This window comes from Hemiscyllium ocellatum, chromosome 47, assembly GCF_020745735.1.
Source record: "Hemiscyllium ocellatum isolate sHemOce1 chromosome 47, sHemOce1.pat.X.cur, whole genome shotgun sequence".
Taxonomy (NCBI): Eukaryota; Metazoa; Chordata; class Chondrichthyes; order Orectolobiformes; family Hemiscylliidae; genus Hemiscyllium; species Hemiscyllium ocellatum.
The window spans coordinates 6,387,282-6,411,231 of record NC_083447.1 but is presented as its reverse complement, the minus strand read 5'-3'; the positions used below and the strand labels follow the sequence as shown (position 1 = coordinate 6,411,231).

The 23,950-nt window shown below is 42.4% G+C and overlaps 1 protein-coding gene across 1 annotated transcript in view; it reads left to right on the top strand.

The window, feature by feature from the left end:
• The window catches only part of LOC132836799 (BTB/POZ domain-containing protein 7-like), a 70,073-nt gene that overhangs the window by 33,282 nt on the left and 12,841 nt on the right, over positions 1-23,950 (top strand). Inside the window, exons 5-9 of the mRNA XM_060856269.1 lie at positions 1,698-1,773; positions 7,101-7,261; positions 18,816-18,959; positions 21,321-21,507; positions 23,444-23,622. Of these exons, the coding sequence (XP_060712252.1) occupies positions 1,698-1,773; positions 7,101-7,261; positions 18,816-18,959; positions 21,321-21,507; positions 23,444-23,622 (747 nt within the window). The remainder of the gene's footprint in view (positions 1-1,697; positions 1,774-7,100; positions 7,262-18,815; positions 18,960-21,320; positions 21,508-23,443; positions 23,623-23,950) is intronic.

The window sequence follows — 23,950 nt, the reverse complement described above, 5'->3', positions numbered from 1 at the left end:
CTGTGAGGAAAGGTTGGATAGACTGGGTTTATTTTCACTGGAACACAGGAGGTTGAGGGGCAACCTGATAGAAGTTTATAAGATTGCGAATGGCCTGGATAGAGTGGACAGTAAAGGCTTTTTCCCCAGGTTGGAGGGGTCAGTTACTAGGGGACATGGATTCAAGGTGTGGGTTTTTTTATTTTGGGTGGGGCATGGAGGAGAGAGAAGGGGGAGATGTTTAAAAAGATGTGTGACGTAAGTCTTCCTTTCAAAGGGTGGTGTCTAGAACACACTGCCAGAGGAAATGGTGGAAGCAGACACATCAGCAGCATTCAACAAACAGCTAGACGAATGCATGCATAGGAAGGGGATAAAGGGATATGGATCCTGGCCATGAAGACCGTTTTAGTAGGGAAGGGCAAAATGTGTCAGTACAGACTTTGTTCTGTGTTCTAGGGAATGCAATTTTGGTTCATGTATTTGCTTCTTATAGTTTAACCCTTTTAGGTATTATTCTTGTGATTGTATCTGCATTTCCTTTAAGGTGTGGTATTTAGAAATGAGCGCCAAGCTTTGCATAGTTGAAGTATGACCAGTAACCCCTCGTATTCTGTCTTGCAGCATTAGGGTGTCTAGTCCAACAGTGAGTAGCTTGAATGGCCTTAGACTGCAGAGGAGAGTCAGTTACAGCTTCAGCCACTGACTATCCTCCGTTTGAGCTAGTGGGGTGGTAAAAGGATATGGTTTTGATAGTTTTCTGCTCTGATGGTCAGTTGACACTTGCTGTCTGAGGTGTAGGTGAACATTTTTCACTCTCTGGTATGGAACTAGAGGCCTACAGGTAACTATTTTCTTCCCAAGAGAAAAGTAGAAAGGTACAAAAGTTTGGCATTCTTAATGTCCGTTCACGACCTTGTTGTATTTCAAGTAGGATGGGCTTCTGAACTACTCATACCATCACTGAGACTGTTGATCTGTTTCCATCTGTTATAACTTTGCCTCTGTTTCACTTTTGGTGAAGCATTTGTGTGTTTTTTACCTGTAGACTTGGTGATTCGAAGACACTCCTGATTTGCTCCCATCATCTGCCCTTCGTAGCTTTTAAGATCATTTCAAAACTCTGTCCTTGTCTTAACTTGTCACCTCTGTACCTACTGATCCACATTTGCTTCTAGCTGAGCGTCATTTTGATTTTAAAATTCTCATCCTTCGTTTCACATCTCTTCGTGGCCTCCCCCCACCCCTATAATCTCCTCCAGTCCTATAGTCCTCTGTGATCTCTGTTGACCTCTAAGTCTGGCCTTTTTGTGTGTCCCTGATTTTGATTGTGCCACTATTGGTGGCCATGGTTTCAGCTGCCGGGGTCCAATACTCTTAAAACTTCCTGCTGTTCTATCTCACTTTCCTCCTTCAGGTCACTTATCTAAGCTCAACTGTTTTGGTCATTTGACTTCATAATTCCTACTGTGACATTGTGTGATATTTTGTTCTATAACATACCTGTGGTGTGCCTTGGGCTGTTTCATAATGTTAAGGTGCTATCTCAATGCAAGTTGCTGTTGTTGGCAGAATTGTGCCCCATGAGAGAGTACCTTTGTGAAATGAGGGTGGAAAAGAGAACAATTTTAAAATAAAACCTGTGATACTGATGCTGACATGGTGCCTCTTCCCTCAACCTCTCACCCACCTTCCCTCTCCCTACTCCTCCTTTGCAGGCAAGTGAACACGATATTCTGAAGGCTGTGATTAAATGGGCAGAAAACCAGCTGGCAAGGCGTCTGTCGGATGAAGGTAAGTTATGTGCAGGCGTACTGAGTGCAGTGGAGACTTGCTAAGCTGCAGCCCTGGGGTGACTTGCTGGTTCAGGTGCTAGAGGCCACTTGCTTTCTACTGAGTTAAAGATCACACAACAACAGGTTTAATTGGAAGCACTAGCTTTCGGAGCGCTGCTCCTTCATCGGGTGATAGTGGAGGGCTCGATCGTAACACAGAACTTATCGCAAAAATTTGCAGTGTGATGTAACTGAAATTATGCATTGAAAAATTGATTGTATCACTGTATTCTAACATATGAAAGGCTTAATAGACAATCAATTTTTCAATGTATAATTTCAGTTACATCACACTGCAAATTTTTGCTATACATTCTGTGTTACGATCGAGCCCTCCACAATCACCTGATGAAGGAGCGTCGCTCCGAAAGTTAGTGTGCTTCCAATTAAACCTGTTGGACTATAACCTGGTGTTGTGTGCTTTTCAACTTTGTACACCCCAGTCCAACACCATCATCTCCAAATCATGCTTTCGACTATGCATGCTGAAAGTCCCTGTTGTTAACTTAATAGTCTTGAGCTGGTGTCTGTGCATAGTCACTGCTGGTGTTTACAGTGAAAGAACATTCTTGTAAAGTTTGGCTGTAAAAAGACAATGGGGATTTAAAAAAATACACTTGTGTGTGCTCTTTCTATTGCTCTTGCATACCCCTCCCCACAACAAAACCCAAACTCCAGCCTTGAAGTAGACAGGTGGTCTTGTAAGATGCTGTCACTTCCCAGTTCCATTCTTCTTTTTGATTGTTTTTGATTTAAGGAAGAAAATGAAGGTATTCCTTTTATTTTGCTCTGTTATGGGGTGCGGATCTGTTAACTTGGGTGACAAATGGCTCAAGTGTTGGACTGAATTACACCAGAGGTAAGTATTCAATCCCCAAACTGGCAGTGTTAGTTCTCGGAGGGGAGGCATGTCTACTTTCCTTTCCCTGTGTTTAATGTGGAGTTACACTCCTAAATCTACCTGCAAGTCCCTCTCCAAACCACACACCATCCTGACCTGGGGAAGTTTACCAGCCTCACTGCTGCTGGGCCAGATCCTGAAATTCCCTCCCTAACAGTGCGGTAGGTGTGTCTGCACCATATGGATGTCAACTATTCAAGAAGGTGGCTCACCTTTGTGCTCTCAAGGGGATAATAAATGCTGACTTAGCCAATGATACCCACATCCCATGAAAGAGTTTTTAAAATGTCAAGTTACTTGGATTTCTCTCTGTTAGAGATAGGTCTATGATAGCCCTTGTGGCCTGCACCTAATTGTCTACTTAGTTACTTCTGCTTCATTATTATTTTAGTCCACACTCCTCCCACTCTCTCTTACTGCCACCCCATCGGAAAAGCTTTCAGTCTTAGTATCTCCTGTTGTGGACCAATGACGAACCTTTAGCTGATAACATTTGTGTGAAGTGATGCGTGATCTTTGCTTACACTGAAGGTGTGATATTAACAAAAGATCTTGTTGAGATAACCTTATGCTTGAACAATCACCTGATGTTTATTGTCTAGTTCACACACATGAAGTGTAGCCACTTTAGGGGTAGCACAGGTCAAGCTGTACAGCTGCAGCTCAGCTTGATACCACATGTGCAGAAGGTGGGGGGGAGGTTTCTTGTTTTAAACAACATTTTATTCTCTCTGTTTTACTGACAATCTATTGTTCCTCTAAATTAAAAATCACACAGCACCAGGCTATAGTCCCAACAGGTTTATTTGGAAACACTAGCTTTCAGAGCGCTGCTCCTTCGTCAGGTGGTTGTCCGGCATCTCCAAATCTCTTCTAAATTGGCATCCTTGGTAGGGTGAAATTGACTTGTGCCTGTGATGCATGAGGGCTGATGCAAAGTTTGACTTTTGTTTTTAATGCATTGAAGGATTGTTTAAAGTAATGTAGTAATTAATGGGTGTGGATGGCTCCTTTTAAAAACCGGTAATAGTTGAATCTGGATGATTGCATGTGTCGACTAGTTTGGAGCCAGACTCTATTCACATTGGCACTTCTCTTGCTGCGATCATAATTGCTTTTATTTGTAGAGTTCTGACACCTGAATTAACACATTGTGGCACACAGAGTGTGCTTATATACTTTGGTTTCTTTTCATTATTGTTATTTATCGCACATTTATATCATAGTGACAAAAATCTCTTGCCATAGTGGTTTGTGAAACCTCCCATTTTAATTTTATTGCATGCTCAGGATCTGAAATGTGCAATTACTCGTTGAAGGTTTAATTTGTACACAACCTAGTTCAAGTGCATCTCCACATCAGCACTTCAGTAAACATCGTGGTTAGGAGCATTGTTATGATAATTGAAAATGCCAAACTTCATCCCTGTTACATTGAATTCTAGAATTTTGTTTACTTCGAATATACAGCACAAAGTTTAAACAGTCCAGCCAGTTCATGCTCCTCTCCAGTATCTTCCCATACGTCTCTATCTGTTAACATGTTCCCTTGTACTTTATCTAGCCTCTCCTTCAATGCATTTGCGCTGTTCATCTCAATGCGTTCAATATTCTCAACGTTCTTTTGTTTTGAAGCACTCATTCCATTAGTCTCCCTTCAGTCTTGTCTTGCCTTCCCTTCTCTCAATGTGAAAGATGAAAACCTCTTTTGGTTATCATCATTAACCCAGCAATGAATGTTCCACCCACTGACTAATTCAGCAGGAAATATTTGTTCATGTAAACAAGTAAACTTTAAACTGGGTGAGCAAGTCGGTCTGTGTGTGTGGTTGCGGTTGGGTTGGGGTGTGAATGAGAGCAGGTTTTGGGAAATTGTCTTGCAAGAAGTATCGATGTATAGGATTATCTCGCAGGTAAAAGAGTAAAATTGAAATGCTCTGTGCCATTGAAAAATCAGTTGACTACGATTTACTGTAATCTCAATTGTTATAGTGCAGAAAGAGTCCATTCAGCCCATTGTGTCTGCCAGCTCGTTGGATGAACAATTCACTGAGTATCACGCTGTCACCATCTGCCCATAACCCTGCACATTCTTCCTTGTCAGATAATATTCCCTTTTGATGCTGCACTTAAATCTGCCTTCATCTCACTCTCAAATAGTGCATTCCTGACCGTACTGTCTGCTGTGTGTTCTTGTGTCTCTCATTTTCTGTGCCAAGCATTTTAAATCTGTTCCCCTTCATTGCTGATTCTTTTGAGAGTGGGAACATATTCTCCCTGTCTGCTCTGTCCAGACCTTCTCATGCTGTAGAATACCGCAGAACTTGAGACACATTTATGATGTTCCTGGATGGCTGCCTTCAGATAGACTGGGTGACTTTGTTCATTCATAATTCTATTTTGATTTACTTTGTGCCAAGGAAATATAGTCATGGGGTGGGGGGGAGCAGAGAAGAGAAAGAGGAGTTGTCATTCAGGTACACCATTATATTGTTGTGCAGCCAATTGAATTAACCTCTCAGAATTTATTAAACAGAGTTAGTATTGAGTAGAAGGCTTTGAATAGAAACCAATGCCCTGGATTTCCCCCTTGAGCTTTAGCTGGGCAAAGGAAAATGGTATTTAATGTGTGTCAACTGATTGATCTTTCTAGCAATGAAAGACTGATTGATTGTATTAAACATGATCAAGGGGTTTAGATCAGAGTGGTGCTGGAAAAGCACAGCAGGTCAGGTAGCGTCCAAGGAGCAGGAAAGTTGACGTTTCGAGCAAAAGCCCTTCATCAGGAATAGAGGCAGGAAGCCTCCCAGGGTGAAGAGAGATTTTGGGGGGGGGAAGAAGGTAGCAGAGAGTACAATAGGTGAATGGAGGTGATAGGTCAGAGAGGAGGAGGGGGAAGGTAGCAAAGAATACAATAGGTGAATGGGGTGGGGATGAAGGTGATAGGTCAGAAAAGAGGGTGGAGTGGATAGGTGGGAATGGAGATTGGCAGGTAGGACAGATCATGAGTACAGTGCTGAGCTGGAAGGTTGGAATTGGGGGGAGGGGAAATGAGGAAACTGGTGAAGTCCACATTGATGCCCTGGGGTTGAAATGTTCCAAGGCGGAAGATGAGGTGTTCTTCCTCCAGGCATCGGGTGGTGAGGGAGTGGTGGTGGAGGAGGCGCAGGACCTGCATGTCCTCAGCAGAGTAGGAGGAGGTGTTGAAATGTGCCACGGGGTGGTGCGGTTGATTGGTGCGGGCGTCCTGGAGATGTTTCCTGAAGTGCTCTGCGAGGAGGCGTCCAGTCTCCCCAGAGACCGCATCGGGAGCAACAGATACAATAAGTGACATTGGTGGATGTGTAAGGCTCCTTTGGGGCCTTGGATGGTGGTGAGGGAGGAGGTGTGGGCGCAGCTGTGAAGATATCAATGGGTGTGGGGAGCCAACTTTAAATTTATTCTTCCAATGTCCATTAGCTTCTCCATTTGTGAAGCTTGATTAGCTATTTGTGCCCATTTTTCTTTACGGCATTTGGGTGTTTCTAGGAGTGCCAGCATTCATTCCCCACTCCTTACTGCTGTTGTCTTGATTTCTGGGGGCAGTTAAAAGTCAACTGCATTGCTGGAGTCACAGCAGTGTAGGCCAGACCAGTTAAGGGTAGTAGATTTCCTTCTCAAGATGACATTAACAAACCAGATGGATTCCTTTTTAATGACAGTCAAAGCTACATGTCACAGTTTACTGAGACTAGCTTTACATTCCAAATTTTGCTAATTGAGTTTAAATTGATGGGATTTGAAACGGTCTCCCCAGGCATTACCACAGCTTCAATTTTCCCAGCCTTTTTTAAAATATAAAGAACAGCTTGAAGTCTACCGGTTTAAGATTAAATTTATATTCTGATAAATCTTGGTCACTTGGCACTGAGCCCCAGTTAATGGGAGTGTTCAATACAATGGGATCCATGATCAGCTATATTTGAAGTATTAAGCCACTCTCTGAATTTATTCAGTTTAGTTTCCTACTTTGCTTAAATTCTGTCCTATATTTCAGCTCGCTCCCAACATATCTTCAAAACCTAGAAATTCAGGCAGTATCTGCTGAGTTTCTTGTTCCATTTCCCTGATGGGATGTGGATTTGTGTGACTTGAGTCTCCCTCAACAATAAACTTGATTATAAATAAATGCCAAGTTATAGCATAGACATGCCAAATGGAAGAGAAATGAGTTAACCTATGCTGTTTGCTCACTTTTGTAAAGCAATCTCATCAGAGACCTGAGAACATAGAGCTGGTTGCCTTTTGATTTTGAGCGAAGCACTTGGTGCAAAACGACTCCAGTAAAGGAACGTTGAAATCAGATTTTATAACTAAAGCTTTGCTTTTCCTTTTCCATTATGTAGAGCCCAATTTACTGAATGGGACAGCACACAGTGTCAACAAACGTGGAGTGAAGAAGCGGGACTTGGACTCAGCCCAACTCCGTGAAATAGTTTCCGATCTAGTACCTCATGTTCGCATTGCTCATATCCTTCCAGCAAAGAGTGAGGTCCTGGCTGATGCTGTAAGTGGCTTTGTAGAATTCTAACAATAGAAATTTGCAGCACAGAAAATGGTCTTCAGTCCATTGTGGTGTTGTGTTACTGGACTAGTACCCTTTGGCTGATATTATAGGAACACAGGTTGAAATTCCATGTGGCACAGGTGAAATTTGAATTCAGTTAGAAATTGGATATTGTCATAAAAACTCATCTGGTTCACTAATGGCTGTCTTTGCCAGGTCTGGCGTGTCAGACTCCAGGCCTACAGCAACGTGGTTACTCTTAACTGTGCTCGAAGGATGGAAAATAAAGGCTATCGAAGCCAGCAATGCTCAAATTTCATGAACATTTTTTTAAGTCTGTGCTGGCCTTTTGCTATAATATTCTAAACCAATATTACACCTCTCTCCCAAAGCTCCCATATCTTCTTGATTGTCTAATTTGCTATTACCAGGATTTTACCCTGCACAAATTGATAGCAGAATTTGCCCATGAAAGAATGATGACCACACTTGAACACTGACCCCTTAGCTGTGAGGCAATCAAACATGTTCCAAAGACAAGAGAGTCTGTAAATAAAAGCTCTTTCCCTCGACTGACCCAGATCTAGATGTGGCTGCTCTTGTTTTCAGTGGAAAAAAAATTTTAAGAATTACTCCCAAGGCTAGAGATAAGAAGTGAAAAAAGACTTGTTTTAGATGCCCCATGTCTGCATTTTTCACTCCACAGTTTTGGTTGCTGTTGCGCATTTCTGGTATTTTGCGGTGGTTCATTTCATCTGTCTGGAAATTGCTGATTTCCACAAAGGTTGCTGGATTTGTTCATTGGAAGATTGGAAACCCAATTCTAAGTTTGGATTTTGTAGTAATCAGCCTTGGAGTGGTACAGCAACAATTTGACTAATTGTCTCAGTGTTATCTCTTTGGTTGAGCTATTCAGTAAATTCCACTTGTCCACATTTTTTCCTCCAAGTCTATACACATTTCCATTTAGTTTTGACTGTAATTTATTGTTGTCACGTACCAAGATACAGTGAAAAGTGTTGTTTTGCGTGCTATATCAGCAGATCATATATACAAGTGCATCAGGATAGCAGAACAGAGTACAGAATAATGTGTTACAGTCGCAGAGAGAGATTAACATTTGAGAGGTCCACTCAAAACAGCAGGGAAAAAGCTGTTCTTGAATTTGTTTGTGTGTGTATTCAAGCGTTTATATCTTATGTCTGACAGAGAGTATAACTGGTGTGGGAGGGGTCTTTGATTATGTTGGTTGCTTTCCCGAGCCAACAGGAAGTATAGATGGGGTCAATGGATGGAAGATTGATTTGCCTGGTGGACTGGGCTGTATTCGTGAAAGTGAATTTAGAAAGTTACCTATGGATCCGATTTCACTTATCTCTTCAGGCAGTACGTTCCTGATTATAACACTGGTGCGTAATTCTTTTCTCATGATAGATTGGAAAAATCAGTGGACAAAGGTAGCTTAGGTGAGTTAAGTGTTTTCCAAATGGTTACTCAGAACAACATGATCTGGAGCAAAGCAGAGAGCAAGATGTACTTGACCTGGTATAGTGCAATGTGAGATGATTGATTGATTGATTAATAATAGCTGCAATCATAATATGATTGAATTTTGCATTTAGTTTGGGAGAAGAGAAGGGTGGGACTAATACTACCATTAAATTAGGGCAGTTATGAGGCCATTCAAGCAGAGCGAGCAAAATGAGCTGGATCTTGCTCTCTTTCTAAAATTTCTGTCTTAGGCTTGCTGCAGACTTTCATAAAAGGCCAGTGCAAGTTGGAGGAATATCACCTCACTTTTCACTGAGGCAGGATTCAACAGAGAGTTCAACAACTTCATAACATGAACACTAAACTCCATTTTGATTGCCACTCACTCCTGCAGAGTCTTGATCGCTGTCTTCAAAGCTGACCTATTTTCTACTGTTCGCACTCCATTTGTATCTAAATTCCTTCTCAACTATCATTGCCTTAGTCGATCATCCCCACCCCCCACAGTTCCGTCTGCCTGTCCCTCCCTCCCTTCCCCACCCTTCTGTCTGCTTGTCCATCTATTTCTTGTCTTCTAATTTAATATATACCAAAATGGTGGTGGCACTTCTGCCTCACAGCACTGGGGACACTGGTTCAATTCAACCCTTGGGTGACTGTCTGTGGAGTTTGCATGTTCTCCTTATGGCTGCATATGTTTCCTGCGGGTGTTCTGGTTTTCTCCCACAGTGCAAAGATGTGCAGGTTAGGTGGATTGGCAATGCTAAATTGCCCATTGTGTCCAAGGCTGAGTAGGTTGGTTGGATAACCATTGGAAATGGAGGGTTACAAGGATAGGGTAGAGGCTTGGTCTGGATGGGATGCTCTTTGGAGGATCAGTGTGGACTTAGGATTATGATTCTGTTTGCTAGGTTAATTACTAATAATAAAACTGTGATAGATATTGGAGGCAGCATCCAAGGAGCAGTGAAATTGACGTTTCGGGCATATTTGTTAACTACTGCTGTTAAGGATATGTAGCAAAGAAAAAAAAGGGCTCCTATTCGGCCATGACATATATACGGGCAGATCAAACTTGAGGAACTAAATTATTTTCTCTTATTCTTTTGCAGTGCCAGCATCATTTTGGTGTAGATTAAATTAGAAGACCAGAAATAGAGGGACAAGCAGACAGAAGGGTGGTGCAATACTTCTCTATCTGCAAAGCGACATTTCACTGCTAACCTCTTGTTAGATCTTCCTCAGCAAAGTCCCTTATCTGTGCTTGTGCCACCCTTTTTAATCCCATTGACTAGAATTTGGCTGCATGCATTGAGCGAATGCTTTCACATTTAGTGAATCCTTCGCTATTACAGTTGAAAACGAGAAATGATCTAGTGTTGAATATCGCATTCTATGACTGGAAAAAGCAGCCAGCTTTCCTGGAAATGTGTGTTAATATATTCTCTTCAACTGTATTAAGCCATGACAGGACAAGTCATGGCTGCCCTGTTATGTTAATTATTGTTGCTTTGATCCCTGAACCACAGACTGCATATTTGGGTGAATGCCAAGTATCTGAGTAGCAGGAAACATTGGCCAGGATATTTATCTGAAATGTTCAGACTCATCCCAAGCCAGCTGATTTTAGCCAATGCTGAGGCAGTGAGAAAGAGTCCAATCTTTTGGGGGGATGTGGGGACCTTGGCAGTGGTGGCTTACACTTGGTCTCAGCATCTATGATTTAGAAAGGGGACAGGTAGCCTCTGTCTGTCTTTCTGATTGATGTGCTGTGATACAGATGGAAAGTATGTGCGCATGATGGATATCCAGTGATGATGAGATCAGGCATGGCTGTGCGATCTATCAGGATTGAAGAACTTGCCAATTCATTGTTGTCTAAGCTGCTACTTGAAGAGCCATTTGGCTTGGGTCGAGGAGAGTCTGTGGAACCATACTGCAGCATGATTTATGGCCTTCAGGAGAACAGGAAAAGGAAAAATTAGCAACACAAATGATGAGCGCTCAAAATATTTTCTCTCTGACCTAAATTCGCTCTCAGTCCAGCGATGCATGGATTTCAAATTCTTGTTTTGTGGTAAATTCCATTCACAGTGTAATTCCCCATAGTTCTGACTTCCAAAAGCTGAAATTCCCAGCCTAAATATTCAATCCTTGCAATTATGTCCTCCTCTCCCCTGCTTCTCCTCCCCCCCCCCCTCTCTCCCCCCACCCCCCCCCTCTCCCCACCCCCCTCTCTCCCCACCCCCCCTCTCTCCCTCTCTGAAGCCACCACCCTCTCCAGTACCTTGTGCTCTCATTCATGCTGTGTCACTCTGTGTCTCTGCCCCCACCTCACCCCTGTCCTCAGGCAGTGACCCCTCTTTCTTGCTGTCATCTCTTCTTCACAGATGGTGGAGCTCCTGAGTCAGAGTTGCACCAGCCATACTGACTTTGCTTCCCTTCCCCAGGTGTTGTGCTTGATTATGGCACCAAATCAAAATGAAGAATGGCTTCATAATTGAGCTAACATTTTATTAACCAGTACCTATGGGACCAAATATTCCAGATAATCAAGCGGTCCACATAATCGATGTAAAAACACACACTAAGTAATAGAAGCATAATACAGGGAGTATACACACCACTGCTAGATTTTACTTACAGCATAATTCACTTGAATAAGAATGTAAATTGGCCTTAAATAAAACTTACCGGCAGAGAGCCTTCTCACTCGCACCCTCAACTGACTCCTCAGACATTGTGGAGATCATGACAATCCAGTACCCTTCAGGTTTGTAATTTCTGCAGTTTATCGAGAGCATCAGTTCATAAGACGCCAGTTAAGACTAAGTTTGCCGTATTTACTTTATCTTAAAATGAAAATAGGCCTGATAACAGTCAGTATTTGGAACTGAAATCTGAAAAAGCCCAACTGTTGCAAAGAATTAAACAATATAACTTTGCCTTTAATTGAAGAGACAGATTCTTGCTGGAGTACTACCTGCTTGCTCATACCGTGCCCAGAGAGCCTCTCTTTAAATGTAGGCCTGTATAACAAATATTTTATATATTAGTGGTATGGGAGCATCACAAGTCCAAAACCTTCCTTGCTCTGTATTCATATAAATGCATTTCCCATCATTGGATGGGACAGAATTTTCCATTCTAATCCACTTTTTAAAAAAAATCTTAATGCAGTGAACACTGAGACAGATACCATGGAACCAGATTTATAGAAATCAGAAGGCAGCCTTCAGCTCATTCTGTCTGTGCTGACTGACACATTTCCAACTGAACGTAGGTCATAGGGTAAAATACAGAATGTTCTACTTTTAAAAAGCTATTTCCCAAAACTTGGCTGTACATCAACTTCCATTGAGCTAATCATGTATTTGCATAAAATGTGAAATCCCCACGCAGCCTGCTGAGAATGCATACTTAAGTGTGTATTTCAGTGTTTCCTGAACATTTTCCTGATTTGACCACTCTTTTAAGCTTCAGGCTTCTGTGAGATAACCGGGTGGAGAGTGTGTGTGAGTACCATTTTGGGGTGGAGTACCTGGCATCCAGGAATGATCAGAAAGTTGTTGAAGAGTCAGGGTTTTTTTTTGTTGAGTGGGGTAGCTGAAATGGCTAAATACATTTTTTTAAGCTGGCTGTAGTTGAAGCAAAAGTCCGACCTCTGATCACTTACACTGACCCAATGCTCAAAAGGACCACACATTTCTCAAAACCTCAGTTTAGGCTTTGTGACTGTCATTGTTTCCTCAGAGCTTGTGACCTCAGAATCCCAACTTGCGATCCTGCTAGGGGGGCAATGGTGCAAATTCTAGGAACGCTTGGAATGTATGATAATGCAGCTACAATATCTGGAAAAAGGGATTTCGTTTGCATAGATGCCCTATGTGTCCAGTGTATTAAACTTATAGTGTGCTGCATTTCTCGGTTGCAAAGGAGCAATGCAATGAAGCGTTTAAAATTTGTCATTTTGTTCAGTGGGGTTGTAGTGAAGTATAGAATCATAGAATTTTACAACGTGGATATTAGAGTCCTGCAGACAGCACCCACTTCGATAGGAACCATGTTGTTAAACTTAAGACGGTGCAGAAAGGATTTACAAGGATGTTGCTGGGTCTAGAGAGTTTGAGCTATAGGTAGAGGCTGAATAGGCTGGGACGTTTTTCCCCTGGAGTGTCAGAGGCTGAGGGCTGACCTTACAGAGGTTTATAAAATCATGAGGGGCATGGATAGTGTCAGTAGCTAAGATCATTTTCCTCAGGGGGAGAGGAGTCCAAAACTAGAGGGCATAAGTTTAAGGTGAGAGGGGAAAGATGTACAAGGGACCTGAGAGGTAACTCTTTCAGGCAGAGGGTGGTGCGCATATGGAACGAGCTGCCAGAAGAAGTGGTGGAGGCTGGTGCAATTACAGCATTTAAAAGGCATCTGGATGGGTGCATGAATAGAAAGGATTATGGGCAAATGCTGGTAAACGGAGCTAGGTCAGACTGGAATGTCAGCATGGATGATTTGGACTGAAGGACCTGTTTCCATGCTGTATGACTCGACTCTATGATCTACTGGAATAACACCAAGAGTGAAAAAAATTTAGGTGCGAGCAAAGATTAGAGAAATTGGGCTTATTCTTCTTAGAGCAGAGAAAATTAAAAGGTGACCTTTAGTGAGGTGTTCAAAATTAATGAATAGTTTTGACAGGGTAAGGAAGGATCTTCCGTTTATCAGTAACTAGGGGTCACAATTTCAAGATTGTCAGCAAGAGAGCTAGGAGTGAAATGAGGAGAAATGTTTTTTATTCAGAGTATTTAGACCTGTTTTTGTAGAAGATTCTGGAAACCTGCAATCTGTCGACTGTTCACAGATATTTTCCCAAATTAACTCTGGTATCCTAATCCTACTGTCTGACTCACGGGCCTTTATTTTTATTAATCTCCTGCCAAGGTAGGGAACTAGATTTTGTCTTCTGAATGGTGGGTGCCATCTTTCCAGTATTAAGTCACTTGAATCCCAAGCAAGACCAACTTAAGATGCTCTGTGATGGATTATTCCCGGTCCTGTCTCTGGAAGCAATAGATTATGTGGGACCAATGAATGCATTGAATAAAAAGGAGCACTTGCATGATTTTCTATCCTTTATGAAAGATAGGAAACTGGCCCCTCCCTGTTCAGCATTCTTGTACTCTCAATGCCCCGACAGTGCAACATTCTTGGGCTGAGTGTGGGGAAAATCTAAGGCATTTATGGGACGGAGTGAAGAGCAAATGTGCGCCAGTCTGCATGCCTAAATATTATGAAATTGGATCATCATTCCTATGGGACTGGAATAAATCTGTGTTTAAAGACATCAATCCTACTTTAAAGTGGTAAAATTGTCTTTTGAAGTGCAGTGAACTATTTGTACAAACAAGCCTCATTCTAGCTATGAAATGAACACTGCTGCTCTCACTCCAGGATTAGATGTTACTGTTTGTACTTCAGGACATAATGTCACTGCATGCTGGTTTCTTCAGCAGTTTTGCTGTGAACTCAACACTGGCCATGCCGTTGCTTCAGCAGATTGTGTCTGTTGATTTATCCTTTTTAATGTTCGTTGGGCAATGTGGTGAAGATGTGCTATTTAGCAACTTCACCTGTCTCTGTAAGGGAGATGCTTTGGATATTATGCTAAGTTAAAGGTTCTATGTGAGTGCAGATTGTTTTACAGCCTGTATTCTACCAGGAGAAATAACGTTCTTAAGGTAATCTCAGTTGGGGTGCAAAATGTGTATTTGTACAGTGCCGTTCTCGACTTCGGATGTTCCAATGTACTTTGCATTCTCCAGGCCCAGTGTGGCAGCCTCTCAGTGGCTTGGCATAGCAGTTTCTTGGCCCAGTATGGCCTCGGCTTGAACTTCTGTTCTTGAAATGATTCATTGAAATGCAGTCCCACCGTGGCTAAGCACTTGAGAAAGACTGTAATGCCTGAACTTCCTGCTTTATTTTCTACTTATAACTAAGAAAGTGTCACTGCAATGTTTAACCTCTAATTTTGTTTTTGCTTTTTACCTTGTTCTTAAGATTTTGTACCTAGGTACTTGTACCTCAGATGGCACATTATATATTTTTCACTGTACTCCTGTACTTTGTGCTTGAGTACACAGAACAAAATCAAAAAAGTGTTTCTTGAATGTAATCATTGTTTGACGTAGGACACAGCAGTCAATCTATATGCAGGACAATGCCGCAATCAGAAATATAATCACGTTATATATTAATGATCTGGATGAAGGGGCTGGGGGCATTCTAACGAAGTTTGCTGATGATACAAAGATAGGTGGACAGGCAGGTAGTACTGAGGAAGTGGGGAGGCTGCAGAAGGATCTAGACAGTTTGGGAGAGTGGTCCAGGAAATGGCCGATGAAGTTCAATGTGAGCAAATGCAAGGTCTTGCACTTTGGAAAAAAGAATAAAAGCATGGACTACTTTCTAAATGGTGAAAAAAAATTCATAAAGCCAAAGTACAAAGGGATCTGGGAGTGCTGGTCAAGGATTCTCTAAAGGTAAACATGCAGGTTGAATCAGTGATTAAGAAAGCGAATGCAATGTTGTCATTTATCTCAAGAGGATTGGAATATAAAAGCAGCAATGTGCTACTGAGATTTTATAAAGCTCTGGTTAGGCCCCATTTGGAGTACTGCGTCCAGTTTTGGGCCCCACACCTTAGGGCGGACATACTGGCACTGGAGCATGTCCAGCGGAGATTCGCACGGATGATCCCTGGAATGGTAGGTCTAACACATGAGAAATGGCTGAGGATCCTGGAATTGTACTCGTTGGAGTTTAGAAGGTTAAGGGGAGATCTTATAGAAACTTACAAGATAATACATGGCTTGGAAAAGGTGGACGCTAAGAAATTGTTTCCATTAGGCGGGGAGACTAAGACCTTTGGGCGCAGCCTTAAAACTAGAGGGATCAATTCAGAACAGAAATACGGAGACATTTCTTCAGCCAGAGAGTGGTGGGCCTGTGGAATTCATTGCTGCGGAGTGCAGTGAAGGCCGGGACGCTAAATGTCTTCAAGGCAGAGATTGATAAATTCTTGATGTCACAAGGAATTTAGGGCTACGGGGAGAATGTGGGTAAGTGGAGTTGAAATGCCCATCAGCCACGATTAAATGGTGGAGTGGACTCGATGGGCTGAATGGCCTGACTTCCATTCCTATGTCTTATGGTCTTATGAGCAAATGATCTTTTTGAGGAATAGATGCTGACTAGGATAGTAGGGAGATCTTTGATCATCTTTGAAATATTTGCATGAGATCTTTATGTTCATCCCAAAAGAACAGATGGGCCCTCAATTTAGTATCCATAAGGTGGTGCATCACAGTGCAGTGCTCCCTCGCTGCTGGGCAGGGTTGTAGGTTACTATTTTAAATATCTAGAATAGAACTTGAACGTACAAGCTTCTGATTCTGTCAAAAACTCGACTCGTGACTGGTGGGTAAAAGAAGAAAATGAGAAATAGGAATACGGATCAGCCATTCAGTCCTTTGAGTCTGTTACAATGTTTAATAAAAATAGATTTTTTTTACCTTACTTGCACTTCTCTGCCTTTTCCCATTGGCCTTGGTTTCCAAAAAAAAACTACTTTATTATGTCTGGCTTGAAGATACTCAACAACTAACAACCCTAGCTGTCTGGGTTTACAAACTATAAGGACCATCCCACCATCGCTACCACCACCACCTCCTTTCTCCTCCTCCCCCCCCCCCCCTCCCCCCTCCTCCTTTGTCCCACCCACATCACTCCCTCCTTCATTTCTGAATCTCCACCTTCTGTCTCCTTCAGCTTCTCACTCTCCACTCTCCCCAGTTTCCCTGCGGGAACTGGGTATCACTTCACATCTATCCCAAATTTAGCAAGCAGGTATAATAATTAAGAAGGCAAATGAAATATTGATCTTTATTGCAAGAAGATGTGGAGTTAAGTCTTTCTGCAACTGTACAGGCATTGTTGTGACTACATCTCAATTACTGCTTATAGTTTTGATCGCTGCACTGTGGGACATATTTGCATAGGAAATAGTTTACTGGACTGGGAGGAGGCATTTGCCTTTTGAAAAAGACTGTGCAGGTTAGAATTGTACAAAGTTTCAAGGAATGGAAGATGATCCTAAAGAAACACAATTTTCTAGGGGATTGATAGGCTAGTCGTTGAGAGAATATTTCCCCTCATTGGTGGAATCTCAGACTAGACAGCATGTTTTAATAATGGGTCTCCCATTTAAGACCGATGTGAGGCAGAATTTATATTCTTACAGAGTTGTTAGTGTCTGGAGTTCTCTTCCCCAGAGAGAGACTGGGTCATTGAATTCATTCATCTCCAGATTAGACAGGCTTTTGATTCACCAAAGAGGTAGAAGGTTGTGGAGGAACAGGTAGTTACAGTTGTAGTCGGGTCAGCTGTGATTTGATTGAATGGTGGGTTGGGCCAAAGTGGCTACGTGGCCTACTTCTGTTATTTCTTATGGTCTTATATTCTATAAAACCACAAGACACAGGAGCAGAAATTAAGTCATTCAGCCCATCGAGTCTGCTCAGTCAATCATGGCTGAAAAGTTTCTCAACACCATTCTCCTGCTTTCTTCCCATAACCTTTGATCCCATTGGAAGTCAAGAACCTATCTGTCCCAGTCTGAAATATACTCAATGACGTGACCCCCACAGCTTTCTGTGGCAGTGAATTCCATAGATTCACCACACTCTGGCTGAAGAAGTTTCTCCTTATCTCCGTTTTAAAAGAGGCTTCCCTTTACTCAAAGGCAGCGCCCTTAACTCCTAGCCCCCCTCACCAATGGAAACATCTTCCCAACATCCAGTCTGTCCAGGCCATTCAGTATTCACTAAGTTTCATTTAGATCACCCCTCATCCTTCCAAATGCCATTGGGTCCTCAAACGTTCCTCACGTATTAAGCTTTTTCATTCCTGGGACCATTCTCTTGTTTTTCATAATTCTCCAGTCTGTGGGCTTGGTCTACTCATAAGACAATCCCTTCATCCCAGGGATCAGTGCCAGACGACATTTGTCACCGATTGTGTAAAGGCACCAAGAGCAGAAATTTGGAAAGTACTTTGAAACTACCTGAATACAAATATCTCTGTTGTCTTAACTGATGTAACCTCCAAACCAAAGGTTTTTGCCTACAACAAAGATAGCAACTAAACTGTTGGTGAACATGGTGTTTGCACAACTGCAAGGTGACTCGCTATTAGCAACAAAAAGCACTTATATGGTGTAGCTTGTTCAATTTTTCTAAAGCAGCTCTATCTAGTGTCCATTTAGAATTTCTTATAAAACAGTCCTCATTTAAACCAAACCATTAGCTGAAGCCTGGCGTTTACAGCCAGTTAGGATTGCACAGGCACTTACCTTTTTGAGTTTGGCTGTAGACGATGACTGCAGGGTTGGTGTCTCTGTCACAGGATGCCCCTCACTTTGTGGCTTTCCCTCTCAGGCGTGCACAAGCTCAAACCAAAGTGTAATTGGTTACTCTTTCATCTCAAGCTTAATAATCTGTTCTCCTTGTTTGATTGAGCTCTGTGATGAAAGTAGTACTGGTGCAGTAAGGCCCCAATCTGCTTGATTTAGTTGGCCTCAGTTGTGGAGGTGCTGTTGAATTCAGGCAGGATATTAACAATTTCGTCATTGATCACTGAACCATTTGGAGTGGAGCCTGTGCTGTGTCCCACTTAATCCCTGGAGAACTCTTGTGGCTTTGCTTAGCTTTCACTGAGGTTGGCTACTATTCATTGAGCTGCACTGTTGCACAATTCAGCCGTGTAAATTGACAGCAAAGGCCCAACAGCTATTAAATCCGCTTTCTTTTCTGCAGCCAAAGCCACTGTGGCTGTTCCTTGTGGGATGTGGGATGAACGTTTGAGTATATTAATTGTTTGGGGAGAATAATCCAGGGTAGTCCTGAACTCAGCTGAATGTGTGTGCTTAATTGTGCAAATTGTATAGTTTCCGTTGTTGGCTGTGTTTTTTGTAACAGTGTGGGGAGAATAAATCCTTTTTGTGTTTCAGATGAAGAGAGCGTTGATCAGCTCGCCCCCATTGGACATGCTGCCTCCCCCAGAGGGCAGGAAATCCAGGGCATGGTTTTGCTTCAAGGCCTCAGGCATCGGTGCCAAGCCCCGATTGTTTACTCCATATATTGAGGAAGCCAAGGCAAGTAAATCTCCCATTATTTTCAGATGGCACACACTACATTTTTTTTTCAAACACTGCAAAGCTGTGCCCTGGAGTCAGCTACTTGCCACAGGCACAACTGTGGTAACTGTAGCGGAACATTAATGGGAAAACAGTTTCTGCTATGCTGCATTTTCTTTCGATGCCTCCAGCATGTGACATTAAATAAAAGCCAAGGCTTGTTCCACCTCACTGCCCTGGTTGTCAGCTCTGATTAAATGCTATCTAATTAACTGAATGGTAATAGGGGCTTGTACATCGTGCTCGTCAGAATTTAACTCTGCACCAATTTGTAATGCTCCTTGGATGCTGGACCTGGTTTCCCAGTGGCCTGCTTGCATCCTTGGCTGTTGTGATCGCAGTGCTTTTATTCTGATCAGTCATGCTGGTGGTTTCAGCTTTCTAAAAAGAAGGGGAATTCAAGCTGTGGCCTTTTGCCAAAATGAGCATTCTCTGCTGATTGTGCCAGGCAAAACAAACCCTGGCTTATTCATGCTGTTTTTAATATTGGAGTTTTATTTCCTGGTAATTGGTTGCCAGGGTTGTGCTCTTTTCAGAACTGCAGTGGTTATGAAACAACCTAATAGAAATGTGTACAATTAGGAGGGATTTTATATTAGAAGGTGTTTCTCCTGGCTGGAGGGCACAGATTGAAGATCAAAGGATCAAAATCCAAAGAGGGAAATGAGAACTTCTATTTTGAACTGAGCTAGAATATCCTGCCTGATAGAGACAGGAGAGCAGGTTAAACAGACTCGTTTGAAAGGTAGTTTAGTTCTAATTTTCTTCTTTTAAAATGTATATCAATACCTTTTTGTGGGGATTGGGAACAGGGCAGTGGGACACATTGGCTAACCTTTTAAAAGAGCCACTGTGGGTCAAGTGTGTTTTATGATTGTATAATTTGGCTGACTCCACATGGAGCAGCATTAGGGAGTCTGCCTTTGTAGTCCTGAGCCTGGCAAGGGAAAGTTAATCTGAGTCTTTATGAATATGTATACAGTGATGCCTTTATTGCTTGGAAGAGTGCCTCTGTATGTGCTTGGAAACAGAGTGCCTCGTAAGGGCATGTTCTATGTGGAGCATTTGAATGGAATGGGATTTAGGACAGTGAGGGGTGATCTTAATGAAACTTACCCTGTCCAGTCCTCTCCGAGCTTGTGGAAATGCTGGGAGGCTGTTTCCCCTCATTAGAAAATGTTAAACTAAGGGACGTTCTTTCAGATGAAGGGACGTGGAAAATAGGTACTTGAGGAGGCCGTTCAGTCCTTCAAGCCTGCACCACCATTCAGTATGATCGTGGTTATCTTACAATTTCAGTATCCGACTTCTGCTTTCTCTCCATACCCCTTGATCCCTTAGGCCACAAGGGCCAGCCATCTAGGGCTGAAGGCAAAATCTGTTCACCCAAAGATTTACAAAACTTTGGAATTCTCTATCTAAGAGAGTTATGGTTACTTAGAACATTCAAGGCTGAGATGAATAGATTTTGGGATCTCAAGGGGATCTAGGGATATGGAGTTGGGTGGGACAGTGGAGTCGAGCTAAAGGATCAATATTGAATACCTGAAGAGGCTTGAGGTGCTTTGGGCCCACGTTTGTTCCCATTTATGCTGCGTTGGGCTCACTTGTGGTATCCTTCCCTTTCTGTCTCTCTTCATAAATAATGTTGAGTGATATAATAAAGAATAAAAAGTGATTGTGAGTTTAAGGCTATGATTTAGCCTTGGGTTGGATGCTGCTGTTATTTTAAATCCAAGATTCCTACTATATTCAAAAGCTGAGCTGATTTACTGCCTTGTAGTACACTGTATGGATTGTCAGAATGCATCTTGATTTCTAAGCAGTGTTAGTCCTTAAGTACAGCCAAGCAAGACAGTCCACTCGTCTCCCACCTACAGCCCAAGTTTTGGAGATTTCAATTGATTTCCATCTTTAGCTTGTTGCTATGGCAGGAAAGCTAATGCTGGTTGTGCCTTCAGCTGGCTAGAACCCACAGTTTAAAATTCCATTTCTCAACCTCCCTCTCTTCAATTCCTCAATTATAAATCCTCCTTAAAGCCCACTTCTTTTACCAGCCTTTAACTCCGTGCTTCTCCCTGCTTAGCGTGATGCCCTTATCCTTGCCCCTTGCAGTGCCTTCATTCCTACTTTACTACATTAGAACCATGAAGCACAAGAAATGTGTATCTTAATGTTTAACATATTTATCACATGTTCCATAACCTAATGGAAGAAACCACAGCCATCCCTCAAGATCCTCCTTCCCATCTAAAGGGATTGTACAGTAAGGCAGCAAAAACGCTGTTGGAACTTAGAGTGAAAATTCCATCTGTTTAGGTCGTTTTGGAAGAACTAATGTCAGAGCAGACGAGTTTGGAAAAGGTACGAATGAGTCGGATTTCCAGTGTTCCGGATACCCTTTACATGGTGGACTCTAGTGTGGCAGATTTTTCACGCCTGAATGCCGGATCCCCCCACAGCTGTGATGAAAGTGTTTCTGCAACTCTTCATGAAGAAGTACCTGGTAGGTTAATGCAAGATGAGATTTGCTTCCTTCCTTCTACAGTCTGTCTAACATGATGTCTCAGATATCCCACTAATCTTTAGGATGACTCTGTCTTAGTGACTATACTGTGGCTTTTGTACTTCACTGTCTGAAATGAGTATTGAGCTGACTCTGAAATGTGTGATACCCACTAAGGCATAGCTGACACCTATGTTGCATCCGATTGGTTCAGTTTTCTCGCAGAGATAATGAGTAATGTTAGGAAGAAATTGTACCTTTCACAACCGGGCACAGTTACAGCATTTAAAATACACTTGGAAAAGTACATGAACAGGAAACATTTGGAGGGATACAGACCAGGAGCAGGCAGGTGGGACTAGTTTAGTTTGGGATTATGTTTGGCATGGACTGGTTGGATCAAAGAGTCATACAGCACAGAAACAGACCCTAACAGAAGTCACAGACAGCAGGTTATAGTCCAAGAGGTGTATTTGAAAACCCAAGTTTTTGGAGCTTTGTTCGTTAGTCAGGTGAAGTCACCTGACAAAGGAGCAGCGCTCTGAACGCTTGTGATTTTGAATAAATCTGTTGGACTATAACCTGGTGTTGAGTGACTTCTGACCTTGTCCACAGCAGTCCAACACCGGCACCTCCACGTCCTGAAGTGTTTTATAGATAGTGAGGTGCTTTTTGAATTGCCATCACGATCATAATGTAGAATCATTTTAGTAAGTCTGTGCATGCCAGTGGGCAATGTGGGATTTAAAAATGTGTTCCAGAAACGGTCCTGTCAAATTGAAAGGTTTGAAATTGAATGGAATTGTAACAAAATGATGAATCAGAAGTAATTAGTTTGGGTTAATAAAGTTCTTTGGTAAGGATTGATTAGTCACAAACAGTGAGGGAAGCCTGTGTTTGTGGGGGAGGATGGCCGGGAGAAACTAAGGCAAAGCTCAAATTAGACACTAACGCAATCCTGGCCAGGGTGTGTACAAGGATAGATTTTAAAAATAGCAACCACCTCCTAATATCTAAATTTCTGAAACCACAGCAGGGGTATTCCTGGGAGAGTTATGCAAAAAAAAAATGGTTAGCCCATCTGGAGGTGGGGACGGTTGCAAGAATGGAATTCCCTACTCAATTAATTCATGCAGTCATAATTTGTGCCGTCAGAGATATTGGGAGTTCATTTAACTTTTGTTGTTTGTATAGTTGCATCGGATATTTACATCACTGGCAAGATCAGCGCTATTGTCCCTCTCTAACTGCCCAAGTAGGTAGTGAACAACTGGCTTGCATACAACTGAGTGTCTTGTTCGGTCATAGCAGGGGGCTAGTAAGAGCTGACCACGATGCTGGGTCTGGATCACATGATGGGAGTGCTCCGCTGTGGTAAGGATAGCAAGCTCCCTTCACCAAAGGATACCAGTGAACCAGATATGTTTTCTAACAATAATCCTATAGACTCATAGTTATTGTTACTGATATCAACATTTTATTTATTTAATTAATGGTATTTAGATTTTACAGTGGCCGTTGAGATTTTAAATCCAGTTTCCAGGTTACATGTGCATCACAGTAACTGCAGTGTAACTGAGATATTGATCTGATTGGCATATTCAGGGTTGCCTTTATGACCGAATTCTCTCAGCATCAAAAATAGAAGTTAAATGTAAATGAAATTCATAATACTCGCAGAGCAATTTGTATCGCAATTTTGTTAACCGATAAACTCTTCTCTATCTTCCTCCCACCCTCACTCCCCCACACCACCTCTCTCCTTCTCCTTTCCCCTCTTGCTCCCTTCTCTCTATCTCTCTCCCTCTTTTTCTCTCTCTCTCCTCTCTCTCACCCTCTCCCTGTCACTCTATACCTCCCCTCCCTGCCCTTCCCACACCCCTCTCCCTTACCTTAATCTCCACCCCACCCCCTTTTCTCTCCCTCTTGCTCCCAGTGCCTCCAATCGATGTAGCTAAGACCATGTTTAAGCGGCTGAAGGAGATCTGGCAAGGTGACCAGGTGCAGAGAGCTTATGCTTTAAACATCGGTGCTGGGGCTGCTGTCACCCGGGCAGTGTACTTGCGCGTGGTCCGAGAATTTGGCCTTCCTGATGCAGCAACTGAATTATTAAAGGTAACTCTTTTTACATTTGCAGCAGTAGCAAAGGGGACAGTGCTGGTTGGGTTGGAAGAGGCAGGCTGCTGCTTGTATATCAGGCTGGAATCTAATCAACTAAAGGCAAAAATAAATCTTGAGGAATTCACCAGCTTTTCAAACTGAAGCTGCTACTTATACATCGTAATTGGTTGCAGTGATTGGATTTTTTTGTAGTGTTTTTACAGAAGCTAGTTATGAAAATAAGCAGTACATAATTGATCTGCATTGTTCTGGATTGTGCCAATTTAGTAAGCTTCCTGTATTTAAAACACCAATTTAGCGCACAGATGTGATACTACAAGCA